This window comes from Cervus elaphus, chromosome 21, assembly GCF_910594005.1.
Source record: "Cervus elaphus chromosome 21, mCerEla1.1, whole genome shotgun sequence".
NCBI classification, from domain to species: domain Eukaryota; kingdom Metazoa; phylum Chordata; class Mammalia; order Artiodactyla; family Cervidae; genus Cervus; species Cervus elaphus.
The window spans coordinates 34,656,456-34,675,171 of record NC_057835.1 but is presented as its reverse complement, the minus strand read 5'-3'; the positions used below and the strand labels follow the sequence as shown (position 1 = coordinate 34,675,171).

At 37.0% G+C, this 18,716-nt stretch overlaps 1 protein-coding gene across 9 annotated transcripts in view; it reads right to left on the bottom strand.

Annotated features, from left to right (window-relative positions):
- Positions 1 to 18,716, bottom strand: part of CSPP1 (centrosome and spindle pole associated protein 1) — a 108,826-nt gene that overhangs the window by 17,395 nt on the left and 72,715 nt on the right. For all 9 annotated transcript variants that reach the window (XM_043879464.1, XM_043879467.1, XM_043879459.1 and 6 more), the window contains 6 exons: positions 17,165 to 17,277; positions 9,980 to 10,129; positions 9,245 to 9,391; positions 5,810 to 5,914; positions 4,065 to 4,131; positions 3,372 to 3,489 (listed from right to left, as the gene is read on the bottom strand). In XM_043879464.1, the coding sequence (XP_043735399.1) occupies positions 3,372 to 3,489; positions 4,065 to 4,131; positions 5,810 to 5,914; positions 9,245 to 9,391; positions 9,980 to 10,129; positions 17,165 to 17,277 (700 nt within the window). The remainder of the gene's footprint in view (positions 1 to 3,371; positions 3,490 to 4,064; positions 4,132 to 5,809; positions 5,915 to 9,244; positions 9,392 to 9,979; positions 10,130 to 17,164; positions 17,278 to 18,716) is intronic.

Below are 18,716 nucleotides of genomic sequence, written 5' to 3'. Positions count from 1 at the left end.
ATTTGCAAGTGAGAAAACTGAAAAGCTGCCTGGTTTCTCTTTTTTATACTGATTTGCAAAAAAAAAGAGCACATATAGTCTTCAGTTTATGAATGAAAAGAAATAAAATGTCAATAACCCATTACATTTAATTGAATATGCATGTCTGGAATATGGAAAGTTGCAACAGTTAAGGCATTCATAAAATCTTGAAAGTAACCATAGAAAACCAATACTGACCTATTACTTTGTAGTAGTTGACCTACTACAGAAGAATTCTTTGTTGAAAATTACCACCTTGGGTTAACATTCCACTACCTAGCCAGTCTATGTCTTGACATTCCCTCACCTTGTTTACTTAGGCCAGAACACGCCTAGAGAATGCTGACAAAAATCTAAGTGAAGCATAATTACGCAGGTTAACATGCTACATTAAAATCCTACCATATCCTGGACTACAGTCATAAATATCAGTATAACTGAATGCATATACAAATTGATAGACACAGTAACAATAACAGATGTTTATGACTTAGTATATGTACATATTATCTAGCTATGTCCACCAAGAGCCTGGTTTATAGACACAGCTCTCCAAGAGGAACCAGGACTCCTTAGAGAAATGGCTGATTCCAGGGCAGGGGCAAGGAATACACAAGAGGATCCTGGAGCCTTCTGCAGCAACAGAGTAAAAAAGTGCTCAAAAAACAAAAGGATGGGACATGTCAAAGAGACACAGGAGCCAACAGGAAAGACGTCTCAGTAGCCAAAGCTGCAACAACTTAAGCAACACCACAAATAACACTGGATGATAACAAAAAGTACAAAATAAATATACATGTAACAACAGTGATATAAGTAAATGGTTGGATAACTAAACAAAGGGAGGAGAAGGGACAATCTTTCTTATAGAAGAATTCTAACAGAAGAATTCTAAATATACGTAGATAACACCCTCTCCAGGAGATGAAGCTTATTCCCACCACCTCTCAGTTCTTTTGAGTGTGCTAAACTTAGTGGTGGTTCCAGAGTGTGCTAAACTTAGTGGTTCCATCACATGCACATCTTGTACCCCCTGATACAATGTGATGAGAAGGCTACCCTGTGTTATTCTTTCCAAAACCCCTTAACCCTGGCCTAATCATGAGAAAACATCAGACAAATGTAGACTGGAGGACATTCTATAGGACAGCCAGCCAATATCCCCCTAAGCTGTCACAGTCATAAAAATACAAGGAAAGAGTAAAAAACTGTCCTGGATCAGAGGATACTAGGAGACATGACAACTAAATGCAGTGTAGTGCCCTGTACTGACTAAATCCTGGAACAGAAAGAAGATACTGATAGAAGAACTGGAAAAATCCATAAAGTCTGGAATTTAGATTGTGATTAATATTCCAATGTCAGCTTCTTAGTTGTGACAAACATCCTGTGAATGTATTGTTAACAATAGGTGAGGTGAGGGGTCTATAGAAACTGTTTGCAACTTTCCTATGGTCTAAAATTATGCCAAAATAAACTTTTTTTTTAGATAAATACTCTTCAAAGAAAATGTGGTAGTTACCCACTTGCATTGATTTTACAAGCTACTATAAGACTGCAACTTACAGTTTGAAGAATACTGCTTTAGAAAACTTATGAGGCCTTTTGGCAAAAATGATCAGAAGTGTTTGGTAGTCTGTAAGCTATTTTGCTGGAACATAAGTATTTCAGGAAACAATACACTGCTGAAGGAAAATATTTTTAAAAATAGTTTTAAAAAGTAACTGTCTTTGGTTATTCCATCTCTGAAGTTTTCTGCTATTATTATTTTCCCCTCAAGGACCAAGTTTTTATGCCTGATGTTTTAGAAGACCAAAAAGGGCAGGTAAGGAGATTGTTTTATAATTGTCTAGTCTATATCTATGTATGGATGTGAGAGTTGGACTATAAAGAAAGCTGAGCGCCAAAGAATTGATGCTTTTGAACTGTGGTTGGAGAAGACTCTTGAGAGTCCCTTGGACTGCAATGAGATCCAACCAGTCCATCCTAAAAGAGATCAGTCCTGGGAGTTCATTGGAAGGACTAATGTTGAAGCTGAAACTCCAATACTTTGACCACCTGATGGAAGAGCTGACTCATTTGAAGACCCTGATGCTGGGAAAGATTGAAGGTGGGAGGAGAAGGGTACGACAGAGGATGAGACGGCTGGATGGCATCACCGACTCAATGGACATGAGTTTGGGTAAACTCCGGGGGTTGGTGATGGACAGGGAGGCCTGGTGTGCTGCAGTTCATGGGGTCGCAAAGAGTCGGACACGACTGAGCGACTGAACTGAGTCTATGTCTTCTTCAGCTATAACTTTCCTATCTTGAAATTCCTTATCACCTAGCTTACGAAGCAACTTCTGAATCCATCTGAGTCCTAAATTAGTCAATTATTTTTCATGCAGTGATTTCTCTGTAGTGAGGCAATCTATCCCAAGGACAGAGCTTGAAGAATGGTCTGTTCCCACTGCTGATTTGTCACTGTCAATCCTATTAAAAGGGATAAGACTCTTGGTTTGCCTTAAGAAAGTCATACTTCTTTCTTTTTTTCTTTCCTCCTCCTATCAATACTACCACTGTCATCACCACTGCCATAAATACATTACTGGCAGTACAGAGGGACAATTAAAATGCTCAACTTAAAATATTTTGTATTTGGTTAAATCAATATTCATTAAACATCCCATATTTTCACAGTGAATAGATTTCACAACTGTAATGAAACATTTTATGAAGGTAACTTTATCTACATAAAATTCAAGAATGTGAATTAAATAGCATATTAGCTAATTAAAGAAAAAGCTCTTGTGCCAAAAAAAGAAAAGAAAGAAAATATACCATACACTACAAACACAAATAGACTAAAGAAATCACACATTATTTTGTATTAGTTGTCCTGAGTCCCCTCCCTTGCTTGTTGCTTGTGAAATGTGCTCAGTCATGTCTGACTGTGACCCCACGGACCACAGCCTGCCAGGCTCCTCTGTGCATGGGTTTCCCAGGCAAGAATACTGGAGTGGGTCGCCGTTTCCTCCTCCAGGGGATCTTCCTGACCCAGGGAGGGAACCCGTGTCTCCTGCACTGGCAGGCAGATTCTTTACCACTGCGCCACCTAGGGAGTCCCTCCACTAGACTATGACTATTTAGCTTGCTTCTTCTGGGCAGCGGGGAAAGCTATTTTGAATCATTACAATTTCACCAATAATCCATTAAAAACGTTTTTCAAGCTTGCAAAATTCTAATAGATGTGGGTTTATGATAATTAATCCTGTTCCAAAACTATAGAATTACTGGACAAATTCTGATTCCTGATTCTGACAGAAAAGAATACAAGAACAGACAAAAATATGGAATTCAGCACTTGCCTTATATGAACGTCATCATCACTGTCAATGTGTAGTAACCGCCCCTGCAGACGTCGCTCTTCACTACGAAGCTGTTTTCTCATTTCTGATAATTCCATAATTACATTTTTTTTCTCCTCTGAAAATTCCCATCAGTAAGTGAAAAATAAGAGAGATACATGAATAAAAGGTTAAACACTAAACATAACCTGACTTATAAAGCTAAAATGCTCAGTTATATTTTTATGGAAAGTTATTTTTAAGGCTTTATATATAGATGCATTATATGAACATTATTAAGACCCACAAACACACTTCTGATAATACAAGAATTTCAAACATTTAGAAACATTCCTGAGGGGAGGGAGAGAGTGCCTTCCACTATTAAGGGGCAGCACAATGGAGTTCCTTTGTGATGATGGACAGTTCTGTAACCTTGATTGTGTGGTAGTTACATAATTTACACATGATAAAAATTCACAGAACTACACACACAAACACATAAACTAGTGTAAGTGAAACCAGACGCAGGTCCATAGAGCATGCCAATGCCAATTTCCTGGTTGTGATATTGCACCACTGAGGGAAGCTACAGGGAGGTTACACAGCAACTCTCTATACCATTTTGCAATATTCTGTGATTCTTATTTTTCAGAACAAGAAAGTTAGGAAAAAAGAAACAGTCTAGATTACAGGTTTAATAGTCAGCTCTACCTTCTGCACGAAGCTGGTTTTTCCTGGCAGGTACCGGAGGAGACTGTGCCATGGACACAGAACTGTCCTGTTTAACAATCACAACAAAGATAAATTCAGTATATGTCTTCCCTACTCAGAAGTTTTAAAAGAGGAATTAAAAAAAAAAAACCATAAGAGAATCCAGATTCCCAACCAATCTATCTATAAACTTACCTACATCTATTTTTTCTTCCCACTACCATGGGAGAGGCCTTCCCCAGCCAGACAGCACTTTCACCTGTGCTCTGCATCTGACAGGTGACCCCCACATCCTCCATCCCTTACTCTTCTTTCTCTACCACCTTTCTATCCATCTGTGCTTAAAAAACTAACCTCACCCTTCATCACTCACTATCTAGCATCCATTCTCTCCTTCCTTCACAGTCATTCTTCAAAAAAAAAAAAAAGTATGTGCAGTAGTATGGCGCCTGCTTCCTTATTCCCATTCACTCCTCACCTTGCGGCCACTGCCTTTGCATCTCCTACCAAGTGATCCCTCAGCGATGCAGTCTATGGGCATTTTAAGCCCTTATTTTACTTGGCCAGTAGCAACTACTATCACTGACACTTTATTTCCTTGCTCTAAGTGGTGATAATTCTCTACTGTTAGATCCTCAGCCCTTTACTTCCCCTGAACACACACGAGACAACCGTACTACTTAGGCAGTAATGGTAGTAGTTCCAAACCACAAATCCGGTGCAGAGCTCCTTCCTTGGCCACGACATGTATTTTCAACCGCCTACTCTATATAAAAGTTGTCACTGACTCCAACCCACCACACACAGTCAGTATGCCACCATCTGTGTTTCATAAACATATCTTGAAGTTGTCACCCTTTTTCAGTTCTTAATGTCACTGCCATAGGTCCTCAAAATCACATCTGGACTTTTGCAAAAGCATCTTAACTTTACAGTTCTGCTCCACCTCCATGATGCATCTCCATACCACTGCCTGAGAGAATATTATGCAAAACAAACACGACCATGTCATTTTCCTACTTAAAACATTACATGAACACCATACATGACCACAGACCTACTAAACCAGAACCACAGAGGGTGGGGTTAGGAAGACATTCTAATACATTTCTCTGTCTATTCTAGTAATTGGCCTGTAGTAATTGGTATCCTATAGAATGAATCAAGCCCTCTAGCACTCCATACAACACCCTGCATATGTTCTAACCTTCACCTCCCCTACTTCATGGTCAGGCATTATCAGATCAGACCAAACCATGTATTCTCTATGCTACCAAGTGGCTTACAGTTCCCTCCAAGATTCTGCATGTGCTGGAAGTTGCTCTTCCTCATCCTCTTTTTGGCAAATTCCTACTCACTCTTCAAGAGTCAACTCAAGGATCAACCCTTTCTGGAACATTTTCCTGGCTGTCTTTTAATTGTAATTCAGTCTAAAGTACAAGGGACTTTATTAGCATAACTACAACTAGCTAGTAAATATATTATCAAAGAAAAAGCCTTCCTGAGGGACCTGGACAAGAGCCACATGCTATATTATGAGCTGTCAAAAGAATTTAAACTTTGGGGCACCAAAGTTTTATCATTTATAAGTATTATCATTTAGAACTGAAGAAACAGACAAATTAATGTAAACATTACCTATGTTTCAGATCTGAAAAATGTAATCTAGCTAATTAAGATGAATAAGAAAATCTCAATCAATCCCCTTAATCTTAGATGAACAAATCAAAAGAAAAAGCATATACCTGAGTAAAGGAAGTTACAATGCTGTCAACTGAAGGAGGTCTTTGGAGTCTGCTTGCAATCTTATTCTGAAGAGCAGGAACTACAGGAGAAGGCTGTCTCAAGTGCTGATGTGGGGGGAGGGGTGGGAAATGTATGTGTGTGTATATATATATATGTATATACACACATACTCCCCAACAAATGTCTATGTGTGTATACACATACCCCAACATGTATGTGTGCATGCACACACACACGTATGTATACATATACATATGCAAACACACACACCCCTAATAGTTAATAAGACCACCAAAGAGGTTCAGACTACTATTGCTTTATTTTAATAAAATATTTACCAAAAAATCTATAAAAAATATTAGATCACTATGTTGTGCACTCAAAACCAATATTTTGATATTATAAATCAACTACCTTCCATTAAAAAACATATCTACCCAAGAAGTCAGAAATTCAGTTATGTAAGATCAAATACATTAGTTAGGATAAACAAATGGATTTACATATCCTTATTCAAGAATATGACTATCAGACTAGGATTAAAAAATTCAACAAACTGAAGTAAGGCAATCGCATGCCAGATATTGGGAAAGCAGCAAAAATAAAAAAATATAGCCAAAGTAAAAAACTGTCTTAATAATAAAAAGAAATAGGATAAAACAAAAAAGAAACAAAAACCCTTTCTGGGAAAATGATATAAACCAGTCTCTAAAATCTAGATTCCCTTGTCACCAGGAACATCACGGGTCAGAGCAGAGCTCTGCATCTCCATGAGAGAAGAAAATAGGGTTTCAGATCATGGTGTAATAAAGCTAATAGCTCCCAACTTCATATTAAAATCAAAATGCTGGAAACACAAATACTCTCAACAAAATTCAATAATGATTGTCTGGGTAAAAATATAAATGTGTATGTAAAAAGGTGGATGTTAATTGTTCATTCTGCATGGTACAAAATCAAATATTACTTTCACTAGTGACTAATACAATTAGAAATATATGAGAGACAAAATTTAAAAAGAAACTCTAAGTGACCACAAGCAGAAGTATAGCAACAAATTAAACCTTCTAAAGGACTACAAAGAATGAAGCAAAGAAAGTATAGTCCACATAACAAATGATTAACTGTCAAGGGAGCAAAAACAAACAAGAAAGTCAGAAATTCAATTAATATGATCAAACACATTGGCCATGATAAACATAAATGGATTCAATACCTCATTAAGATTATAACTCAGATTAGGATAAAAAGCAAATTTCAACAAACTAAAATATACAGACTAAAAATTAAAAATGCAGACACAAAAGTAAAAACTAAAAGAGTAGACAAATATATTTTAAGCCTACATAAATTAAAAAATAACAGCTAGCAATGATAATTTCAAAATTGAAGGTAAACTGTGTTAAAAGGAACAAAGCTGCTCTAAAACTTTCTGATACATCACAATTAAACTGTAAAACAGTCATAAAATTACATATCCCTAAGCATTTTTTTAGGTGCAATAAATGGCAGAAGGAGAACTGTGAGAAACAACTTTCCTTTTCAAACAATCAGTTTTACAATAAAATATTCTCTTTCCATTCAATTCTGCTATAAACCAAACACTGCTCTAAAAAACAAACATTATCAATTAAAAATGTGAATGATATGACACTTGACTGATATATTTTAAAAAGCTGAGAAAATATATATCCAATTACATATCCTAAGAATGAAGGATATTAGCCTTATATTCCTGGAACACTGAAAATAAAACAAAAATATAGATCTGACTCATAGATTCCCCTTCAAACAACGTTTCAGCAAATTCAAATTGTGAATACTTATTTCTATCACCATAAAACCTGGGGGTAAGAAATTCAAAGAGTATATTTGTACCAGTCAGAAATGGCTCACATGATCTGCAGAAGATTACATATTGAACAATGTATCAAAACACACCATAAATATACCAGAGCAGCACACTGGTTGAAAGTAATCTTTTTGTCAACTCTACTTAGAAGAAATAATGTCTGCATAAATCTAAATTTCTGAAAACAATATTTTAAAAATTAAATTGGGCTAAACCTACAAGATACGGGGTTTTCCAAGGTATGGTTCACAAGCCAACTGCATCCAAACCCCTATGGGTTACTAAATTACACTTAGTAAATCAGATACTGCTGAAAAAGACTGAGGGCAGGAGGAGAAGGGGCAGACAGAGGATGAGATACTTGGACGGCATCACCAACTCAATGGACATGAGTTGGAACAAACTTCAGGAGACAGTGAAGGAGAAAGAAGCCTGGCATGCTACAGTCCACGGGGTCGAAGAGTTGGACATGACTTAGTGACTGAACAACAACAAATCAGCTACACTGTAGACGAGACCAGGAAGATGCATTTTTATTAAGTCCCTAGTGATACTATGGGCTGAGAGCTAAGAATCCGCCTGCCAACCCAGGAGATGCGGGTTCAATTCGTGGGTCAGGAAGATCCCCTGGAGAAGCAAATGGAAACCAACTCCAGTATTCTTGCTTGGGAAATCCCATGGACAGAGGAGTCTGTGGGCTACAGTCCATGCGGTTGCAAAACAGATGGACATGACAGTGACTAAACAAGTGATACTGTACATAGTAAATCTTAAATATAGTTTGAAATATAAGCAAATATATGAACTGAATTTTCATAAGGGCTAACTGATTTTCTAGAGAGAAAACACCTGTCTAATAACTGATTCACGCACCTAAGGGTGAATCAACCTCCATCTCAGAAACATGGACTTCAAATCAATCTGCAGTGAGCCACAAGTTTCTTTTTTAATTTCCAATCCACTGGGACAGATGCATAAGAGAGTAAGAATGAATTATAGTTGATCCTTGAACAATGCACGTTTGAACCACACAGGTCCACTTTCAGAGATATTTTTCTGTATCAAATGCTGCAGTACTACAGGCAGTGGTGGGCTGATTGCACAGACGTGTAGGAACTGCAAGTATGGAGGGCTAGTTATCAATTACACATTATGGATTAACCCCTCGGCTTAACCCTGGTTCGAGGGTCAACTGTACTAGCTAAATAAAAACTGTTAACAGATATTACAAAATCCAAACCCAACTTTTTTTTTTTTTAACAGATTCAACAGATATAAAACTATAATGACAAATTGCTACAACAGTTTCCAAACACTTTCAGTCTTATCAGGAACAGTTTGTAGGGTGCTGGTCTACAGACCATGGGAACAAGACTACTCTGTTCCCAGCAGGGAAGACACAGCAAAGCACAGTGACATCATCTAGGACAGGAGGTTCGGTGCACTGCACCCAGAAAAGCACCAGGACGAAAGTGGAGACAAAAGCACCGCCTCTGCTCTCTCCTTTTTGCTGACCACTCTACTTTTACAGGGAAAATGGGTTAAACAATGGGTTCCACAGACATTTTTGTCTGAAACTTACCTTTATATCTTCCCCAACCATATTTTCTCTTTCATAGTAGTGCTGAAGTTGTAAGTTACGTTTTTCTTCTTCTTCTTTCTTCTTTCTTTCTGCTTCTTTTCGTCTTTCTTCAGCTAACCGAATAAGCTCTTCATTTTTCAGTCTTTGCTTTAAAATAAAGAAAAAATACACACTCCATACACACATTCAGTCCATTCATATTTGTGTGAAATAAAGAGATAAAACGGAGGGTATAGATGACATGCTCAAGTCGCTCAGTTGTGTCCAATTCTTTGCAACCCTTTGGACTATAGCCCACCAGGCTCCTCTGGCCATGGGATTTTCCAGGCAAGAATGCTGGAGTGGGTTGCCATTTCCTCCTCCAGGGGATCTTCTCGACCCAGGGATCAAACCTGTCTCCTGCACTGCAGGCAGATTCTTTACTGCTGAGTTATCAAGGAAGCCCACAGATGACATACTGGTCTGCTTACAATAAAATATTAGGCATCTAAAATATTACAACATGCTAGTCAGTTTAAACTGTTTTTTGGCTTTAAAAAAAGTCATCATTTATCTCTTTTATTAATTTAGTATTTCATTTTTATAAAGTAACATCTAACAAATGCATATTGATCTGATATTTTCTAAATGTACTTCAAGACTGTTCTCCTTTGTGAGTAATAAGTATCTTTTCAAGTCAAAGTAAGGAGTTCACTCTCAGACTAAGCAGAAAAAGAGAGTAGGGAAAAAATCCACCTCCTCCTCTTTCTCCCTTTTCTTTTCCTGCTCCTCTTCATACTCTTGCTGGATTCGAGCTCTCTGTTCTGCAAGCCGTTTTTCTTCTTTTTCTTCAGCAATTCTTAATCTCTCGCGCTCTGCTTCTTCTCTTTGCTTCTTTTCTTCAATCTAAATAATAAAACCTAGTTATTACTTTTGAAACTACTGAAAAGTTAGAACACCACTTAATTTACCCTGTTATCCTATGAATTCAGCCTTTATATCCTGCTTTTGTAAGTAAAAGTAAGTTCCTAAATTTTTCAGTTTCCTGTATTGTATTAGAGGGGCCACATGACATAATGATAAGAGCTCTAAGTAAAATTCCAGCTACCACAGACCTTATGAAACTTTCTGGTTCAGTTCTGTCATCTGGTAAAAAGAGTTACTAACATCTATATCTCAAAGTAGTGCTCAAAGATTGAAATGAAACTATGTATGTAAAAAACATAAAAGTTCCTAAGTAGAAGGTCCAATACTTAATAATTCATGATTATATTATTCTATAATGACTACTACTACTATGTCTCAATGTTCCTTGTGATTAGTATCCTGAAACAGCAGTGAAATGTTTTAGCAACCATTCTTTAAGTAGAAATCTCTTCCCTAGAATAGCCTTTCTTATTTCCTTTCTAATGACAAGATGTAAGGTATATGAAGATGTCAGCTTCAAGGATTCATAATTAAGTTTTGTTTGAATGCCACCTGAAACCTGCAGTGCTGAGTATTCTCGGCAAATATTGTAAGGCAAAATCTAAGATGTGACAGGAAGAAGACTCTTAAGAGATAGTCTACATCCTCCATGAATGAGACAGAGAAAAATGACAGCATGGTACCTGAGGATTCATGATGCTGGTTTAAGGATATCAATAAATTTTTATCCCTCTTAAGTATGGACTGATCACGACTATTCACAATATTTTAAGAGTTCTTGTCTGCATTTCCTCTAGTCTCAAGGTTGCCGTATTTACTGCTGTCAAACTTTTGAGCTATAAGAACACAGTCTTCTTACATATGCCACAACTTTACATGCTAGGGCTTTTTCCAACATTTATCACAACCCTTTTAGATATGTACAGTCCTAATATTTAGGACTAAGTGGTGTGTATGTAATCACCTCCTCAATTACAACAGCCCTAAAGAAAGCATCATTCATGAACCATACAATAAAACCACACATTTAACACTCAGTTCCCTTTTTCTCCTCCATGAAAAAAATAATCACAATCAGCAGGTCACTTCACCATTAATGGGTCACAATCATAAATGGATCTCACACCTAATGAATCCACAGAAATATCATTCCAACAAAAATGCCACACAGCTGTTCAACAGAAACAGAAAAGTTATTGCTCAGGTCAATGGTTTTCAAACCATATAATACAAAAGTAGTTCAGTGGTCCTGCAAATATGTTATTAAACTTGTTAATTATTTTTAAAGCTACAGTTTACAATGACATCTAAACACTCGCATGTATTATTCACCAAATCTGAAGCACATGAAGACTTTTGCTGTACTAATAACTAATGGTATAACTTTTTTAGTGTTAAAACTTATTTATGCAGATAAGGAGCTAAGGCTTCCTTTGCATCTTTGTGCACAGATCTGAACATTTTATAACATTTCTTTTAACACTTAAATTTGGAGATTCTTTTTGTCTGACATTATATTGTTGATATTAATAAATACCATTTAACTATTTTACATTTTCTTGGAGCTCTGGAATAATTTTTTTGGGGGGAAAAGCAGGAGTTTTTAACAGACTGCTAAAAGAAAAATACATAAACCACCATTTTATAGGGTGGGAGAACTGAAGGTTGAACTTATTCTGAAACTAGTAAGTCAAAGTTTCCCAAACTACTAGTAGTCTTTCCCAGAAGAAAGACACTGCAGAGTGTGGAATCTCTAGGTATGATGAAGTCCAGAGACTTGGGGTCAACGTGCTAGCTCTGCCACCACAGGTGAGCCTCAGCCTTTTTTTGGTCTTAAAACAAAAACAGTAATACCTTCCTCAGAGAGTTGTGAGGTTTAATAAGAGACTATATATAGAACTATCTTACAAACAATAAAAGACTACAAAATGGCAAGATTTATTTATTTTTCCCTAAATTCTACCCTCAGTTCAGTTCAGTCAGTCAGTCATGCCCAACCCTTTGTGACCCCAAGGACTGCAGCATGCCAGGCTTCCCTGTCCATCACATTTAAGGAGCTTACTTAAATTCATGTCCATCGAGTTAGTGATGCCATCCAACTATCTCATCCTCTGTCATCCCCTTCTTCTCCCGCCTTCAATCTTTCCCAGCATCAGGGTCTTTTTGAATGAGTCAGTTTTTCCCATCAGGTGGCCAAAGTATTGGAGCTACAGTTTCAGCATCAGTCCTTTCAATGAATATACAGGACTGATTTCCTTTAGGATGGATTGGTTGGATGTCCTTGCAGTCCAAGGGACTCTCTCAAGAGTCTTACCAACACCACAGCTCAAAAGCATCAATTTCTCAGTGCTCAGCTTTCTTTATGGTCCAACTCTCACATCTATACATAATTACTGGAAAAATTATAGCTTTGACTAGATGGATTTTTGTTCGCAAAGTAATGTCTCTGATTTTTAATATGCTATCTAGGTGGGTCACAGCTTTTCTTCCAAGGAACAAGTGTCTATTAATTTCATGGCTGCAGTCCCATCTGCAGTGATTTTGGAGCCCAAAAAAAGTCTCTCTACTTTAGACCATGTTAATACTTGCTAAGTATAACAGGAACTATTGATATATAATTTTGACTTGCTATCATTATGGGCAATATACCAGAGGGTCCTACAAGTTCAAAAAGTGACTATGGACCCTCAATCTGCTGTACCTAACTCAAATGGCCAGTATCCTCAGGATCTCTGAGTGCAGTATCATTCTGCCAATCTCTATTAATTCATTCTCTATTCATTCTGCCAAACCTCTGAAATGTCTTTTCATCCATTTCCACAGTCACAACTCTAGTGAAATAACCACGCTTCAGTTCAGTTTAGTCACTCAGTCGTGTCCGACTCTTTGCGACCCCATGAACCACAGCACGGCAGGCCTCACTGTCCATCACCACTCCCAGAGTCCACCCAAACCCACATCCACTGAGTCGGTGATGCCATCCAACCATCTCATCCTCTGTCGTCCCCTTCTCCTGCCCTCAATTTTTCCCAGCATCAGGGTCTTTTCAAATGAGTCAGCGCTTCGCATCAGGTGGTCAAACTATTGGAGGTGCAGCTTCAACATCAGTCCTTCCAATGAACACCCAGGACTGATCTCCCCTAGGATGGACTAGATGGATCTCCTTGCAGTCCAAAGGGCTCTCAAGAGTCTTCTCCAACACCACAGTTCAAAAGCATCAATTCTTTTGCACTTAGCTTTCTTTATATCCTACTCTCACATCCATACATGACCACTGGAAAAACCATAGCCTTGACTAGATGGACCTTTGTAGGCAAAGTAATTTCTCTGCTTTTTAATATGCTGTCTAGATTGGTCATAACTTTCCTTCCAAGGAGTAAGCGTCTTTTAATTTCATGGCTGCAGTCACCATCTGCAGTGATTTTGGAGCCCAGAAAAATAAAGTCAGCCACTGTTTCCACTGTTTCCCTATCTATTTGCCATGAAGTGATGGGGCCGGATGCCAAGATCTTAGTTTTCTGAATGTTGAGCTTTAAGCCAATTTTTTCACTCTCCTCTTTCACTTTCCTCAAGAGGCTCTTTAGTTCTTCTTCACTTTCTGCCATAAAGGTGGTGGTGTCATCTGCATATCTGAGGTTATTGATATTTCTCCCAGCAATCTTGATTCCAACTTGTGCTTCTTCCAGCCCAGCATTTCTCATGATGTACTGTGCATAGAAGTTAAATAAGCAGAGTGACAATATAGTCTTGACATACTCCTTTTCCTACTTGGAACCAGTATAACTGTTGGAACCAGTTCTAACTGTTGCTTCCTGACCTGCATACAGATTTCTCAAGGGACAGGTCAGGTGGTCTGGTATCCCTTCCCATCTCTAATCAGTTTCCCACAGATTACTGTGATCCACACAGTCAAAGGCTTTGGCATAGTCAATAAAGCAGAAATAGATGTTTTTCTGGAACTCTCTTGCTTTTTTGATGATCCAGTGCATGTTGGCAATTTGATCTCTGGTTCCTTTGCCTTTTCTAAAACCAGCTTGAACATCTGGAAGTTCACGGTTCACGTATTGCTGAAGCCTGGCTTGGAGAATTTTAAGTACTACTTTACCAGCGTGTGAGATGAGTGCAATTGTGCAGTAGTTTGAACATTCTTTGGCATTGCCTTTCTTTGGGATTGGAATGAAAACTGACCTTTTCCAGTCCTGTGGCCACTGCTGAGTTTTCCAAACTTGCTGGCATACTGAGTGCAGCATTTTCACAGCATCATCTTTCAGGATTTGAAATAGCTCACCTGGCATTCCATCACCTCCACTAGCCTTGTTCATAGTGATGCTTCCTAAGGCCCACTTGACTTCACATTCCAGGATGTCTGGCTCTAGGTTGGTGATCACACCATCGTGATTATCTGGGTCGTGAAGATCTTTTTTGTACAGTTCTGTGTCTTCTTGCCACCTCTTCTTAATATCTTCTGTTTCTGTTAGGTCCCTACCATTTCTGTCCTTTATTGAACCCATCTTTGCATGAAATGTTCCCTTGGTATCTCTAATTTTCTTGAAGAGATCTCTAGTCTTTCCCATTCTATTGTTTTCCTCTATTTCTTTGCATTGATTGCTGAGGAAGGCTTTCTTATTTCTCCTTGCTATTCTTTGGAACTCTGCATTCAGATGGGATATCTTTCCTTTTCTCCTTTGCTTTTCACAGCTACTTGTAATGCCTCCTCAGACAGTTATTTTGCTTTTTTGCATTTCTTTTTCTTGGGGATGGTCTTGATCCCTGTCTCTTGTACAATGTCATGAACCTCCGTCCATAGTTCATCAGGCAGTCTATTAGATATAGTCCCTTAAATCTATTTCTCACTTCCACTGTTTATTTGTAAGGGATTTGATTTAGGTCATACCTGAATGGTCTAGTGGTTTTCTGCACTTTCTTCAATTTCAGTCTGAATTTGGCAATAAGGAGTTCATGATCTGAGCCATAGTCAGCTCCCGGTCTTGTTTTTGCTGACTGTATAGAGCTTCTCCATCTTTGGCTGCAAAGAATATAATCAATCTGATTTTGGTGTTGACCATCTGGTGATGTCCATGTGTAGAGTCTTCTCTTGTGTTGTTGGAAGAGGGTGTTTGCTATGACTAGTGTGTTCTCTTGGCAAAACTCCATTAGCCTTTGCCCTGCTTCATTTTGTACTCCAAGGCCAAATCTGCTTGTTACTCCAGGTGTTTCTTGACTTCCTACTTTTGCATTCCAATCCCCTATAATTAAAAGAACATCTTTTTTGGGTGTTAGTTCTAGAAGGTCTTGTATGTCTTCACAGAACTGTTCAACTTCAGCTTCTTCAGCATTATTGGTCAGGGCATAGACTTGGATTACCATGATATTGAATGGTTTGCCTTGGAAACAAACAGAGATCATTCTGTCATTTTTGAGATTGCATCCAAGTACTGCATCTCGGACTCTTTTGTTGACTATGATGGCTACTCCATTTCTTCTAAGGGTTTCTTGCCCACAGTAATAGATATAATTGTCATCTGAGTTAAATTCACCCATTCCAGTCCATCTTAGTTCGCTGATTCCTAGAATGTCGATGTTCACTCTTGCCGTCTCCTGTTTGACCACTTCCAATTTGCCTTGATTCATGGACCTAACATTCCAAGTTCCTATGCAATATTGCTCTTTACAGCATCGAACCTTGCTTCTATCACCAGTCCCATCCACAACTGGGTGTTGCTTTTGCTTTGGCTCCATCCCTTCATTCTTTTTGGAGTTATTTCTCCACTGATCTTCAGTAGCATATTGGGCAGCTACTGACCTGGGGAGTTCATCTTTCAGTGTCCTATCTTTTTGCCTTTTCATACTGTTCATGGGGTTCTCAAGGTAAGAATACTGAAGTGGTCTGTCATTCCCTTCTCCAGTGGACCACATTCTGTCAGACCTCTCCACCATGACCCATCCCTCTTGGGTGGCCCCACATGGCATGGCTTAGTTTCATTGAGTTAGACAAGACTGTGGTCCATGTGATCAGATTGGCTAGTTGTCTGTGACCCATGCTTCAAGTCCTTTAAATCCACCCAAAATACGTCAACAGTATTGCCAGATCAATTATCCTTAAGATCATATCCATTATGTCACTGCCTTATTTATGAGTCCATAATAATTAGGATCAGAAAGATGGCATATTTGAGTAGCCTCTCTTTAAGAAGAATTTAAGAGGCTGGGATCAGACTGGATAGCCTTAAGTGTGAGAGTAAGGAATATGGACATTTTATTTAGAAAAACTACTGACAGATTTTAAATAAAGAAAAAAAGCATGAGAAATTATATCAAAGGAAGATTAACCTGGCCAAAGGATTAATCTGACACTGGGTTGTAAGTGGGTATGGAAGGGGGGATGATAAGAAGAGAAAATATTGTGAGCCCACTATGGGCAGCTGTCTCATTCACCTCAGGCTCCATTCTAAGGGTGGACACAGTATGAGAGTTCAAATAATCCATTTGCTTAATAAACACCTGATGCTCAAGTGTCTTCCTCTGGGCACTTCTAGTGTTTTAAATGCAATTTGCTTACACATATAAATGAAGCAAATAAATACAAAATGTGAGAGTATTTTTAATATTTACCTACAAACTAAACAACTGAGTCAAGAATATAAAATCATTTAGAAAAATACTATTTCTATTAACACATAAACATCTAGAAAGATTCATTTTATGCCTAATATGTGAACATTTTAAGAGTTTCAGTTTTAGAAATTCCAGCACTAACACTTAATGATTTAACAAAATTTAAAAAAGATTACGTCAACTGGTATACCTAACATGTCTCCTTATTCCTTTTTCATATATACATAAAACAGTATAATAATATAAATTAAATAATATAATTTCTTTCTGATATGAATTAGATATTTTAGATAACTGCATGACATTTTAGAATTTATTCTTTATATTGTGGATAAAATCTTTGCAAATTTATTAAAACTTTTATGAAACCTTGAAATAATGATCAAATAAGCATTTCACCTGAAAACGAAGAAAGTTCTTGTATAATTCCTGCTGCTTAATCTGAAGTTCAGTTGGAGGCTCACTAAAAATATTTCCCCGAGCAAAAGGAGAGCTCTGTGTTTGCATATGACCTTGAAAGGGAAATTTTTCAAAAACATACCATTAGCCAGTGCTTAAAAACATAAAGGTTAAAGAATAAAGACTTTGCTAAATAAATTCAAATTTTGAAAAAATGCACTAAATATGGAAGCCCAGAGGCTAAACTTGGAAGACGACTAAGATTAGAATCTTAAGACCAGATGAAAAGAGAGGGGAAAAATGGTGAAACTAAAATAAAATTAATACACAGTTGAAAAATCATAATATAGCTATATCTGAAAGTCATCAAGGAAACATAAAAGTTAGTAACCTAAGCAACTCTCACTGCAGCAAAGGCTTTAAAATAAAATTTATACAAAGGAAAAAAAGCACACATTTAAGTTCTTATGTATGATGTAAATATCCTTTTCTTAAGAACACTGCTTAATTACACATTAAAATGTATTATGTATACACATAAAAAATATTTCTAAAATTGCTTTTTAAAAAATCAGTGGATTCCTATCCATGGTTTAAAACACAGATTAGAAAATAAGCTCTAAAAACATTTTTAATTTTTACAAAATTAAAATGACTTTTAATCACTGCAATACTTTTTACTTAAAAATTATATCAGATTAATGAGATATAAGTTTGAAGATTAAAAATATGCTATATATATGTTATCTATAAATAGTACTAAACATTCTGGGAAAGGAAAAATATTATTTTATAAAAGCAGCCTGGAAAATAATTATACCCCAGCAGTCTTTTGAATGCAGAAAAAAACTGTATGCAAATTTAAGGCTCACATAACTTTTTTATATCATTTTATATTTATATAAAAATATACCATTTTTTAGTTTCCTTATACCATCAATCTAAAGCATTTATTTCTCTCACTCATATAGTGGTTGTAAGCCAACTGCTTTGCAGTTGAGCTGTCATTTAGATCTCTTTTTCTTTTCATTTAAATTTACTAATCCTTGAATAGATCAGCAGAAAGGCAAATCAATACCTAAACATTAAAATCTTAGGTTATGGTGGAAAAACTGATCAGGAAAACAAAACTGAGTCGTTTGTTTCACATTGAGATCTGTCAAATTCTAAACCTTTGAGGCAATTAGAGAAGAATTACTATTAGAGACAGGCAAGATAAGTTCTTTTAAACATAAAAACATTATAAAAACAAACCCAAAGGGAAAGACATGCTCTAAACAAAGGAAATGAAAATGCATTCAGGCATCATAATAAGCAAAAAAATAAATTTAATCCAAAGTAGTATGAACTTTATAAACATGATTTTTCATCCAAAAACCATGAAGTAAAAGAAAAACAACAAACATTAAGAAGAGCTTTTAAAACAGGCCTAATGAAGGCAAAATATTAGAGGATAGTGAATCTCAAGTATATATTAAGATATTCAACTTCCAGGCATATTTGAGCTCCCTTAAGGCCTTTAAAATACTACATGTCACATATGTATGTTGTA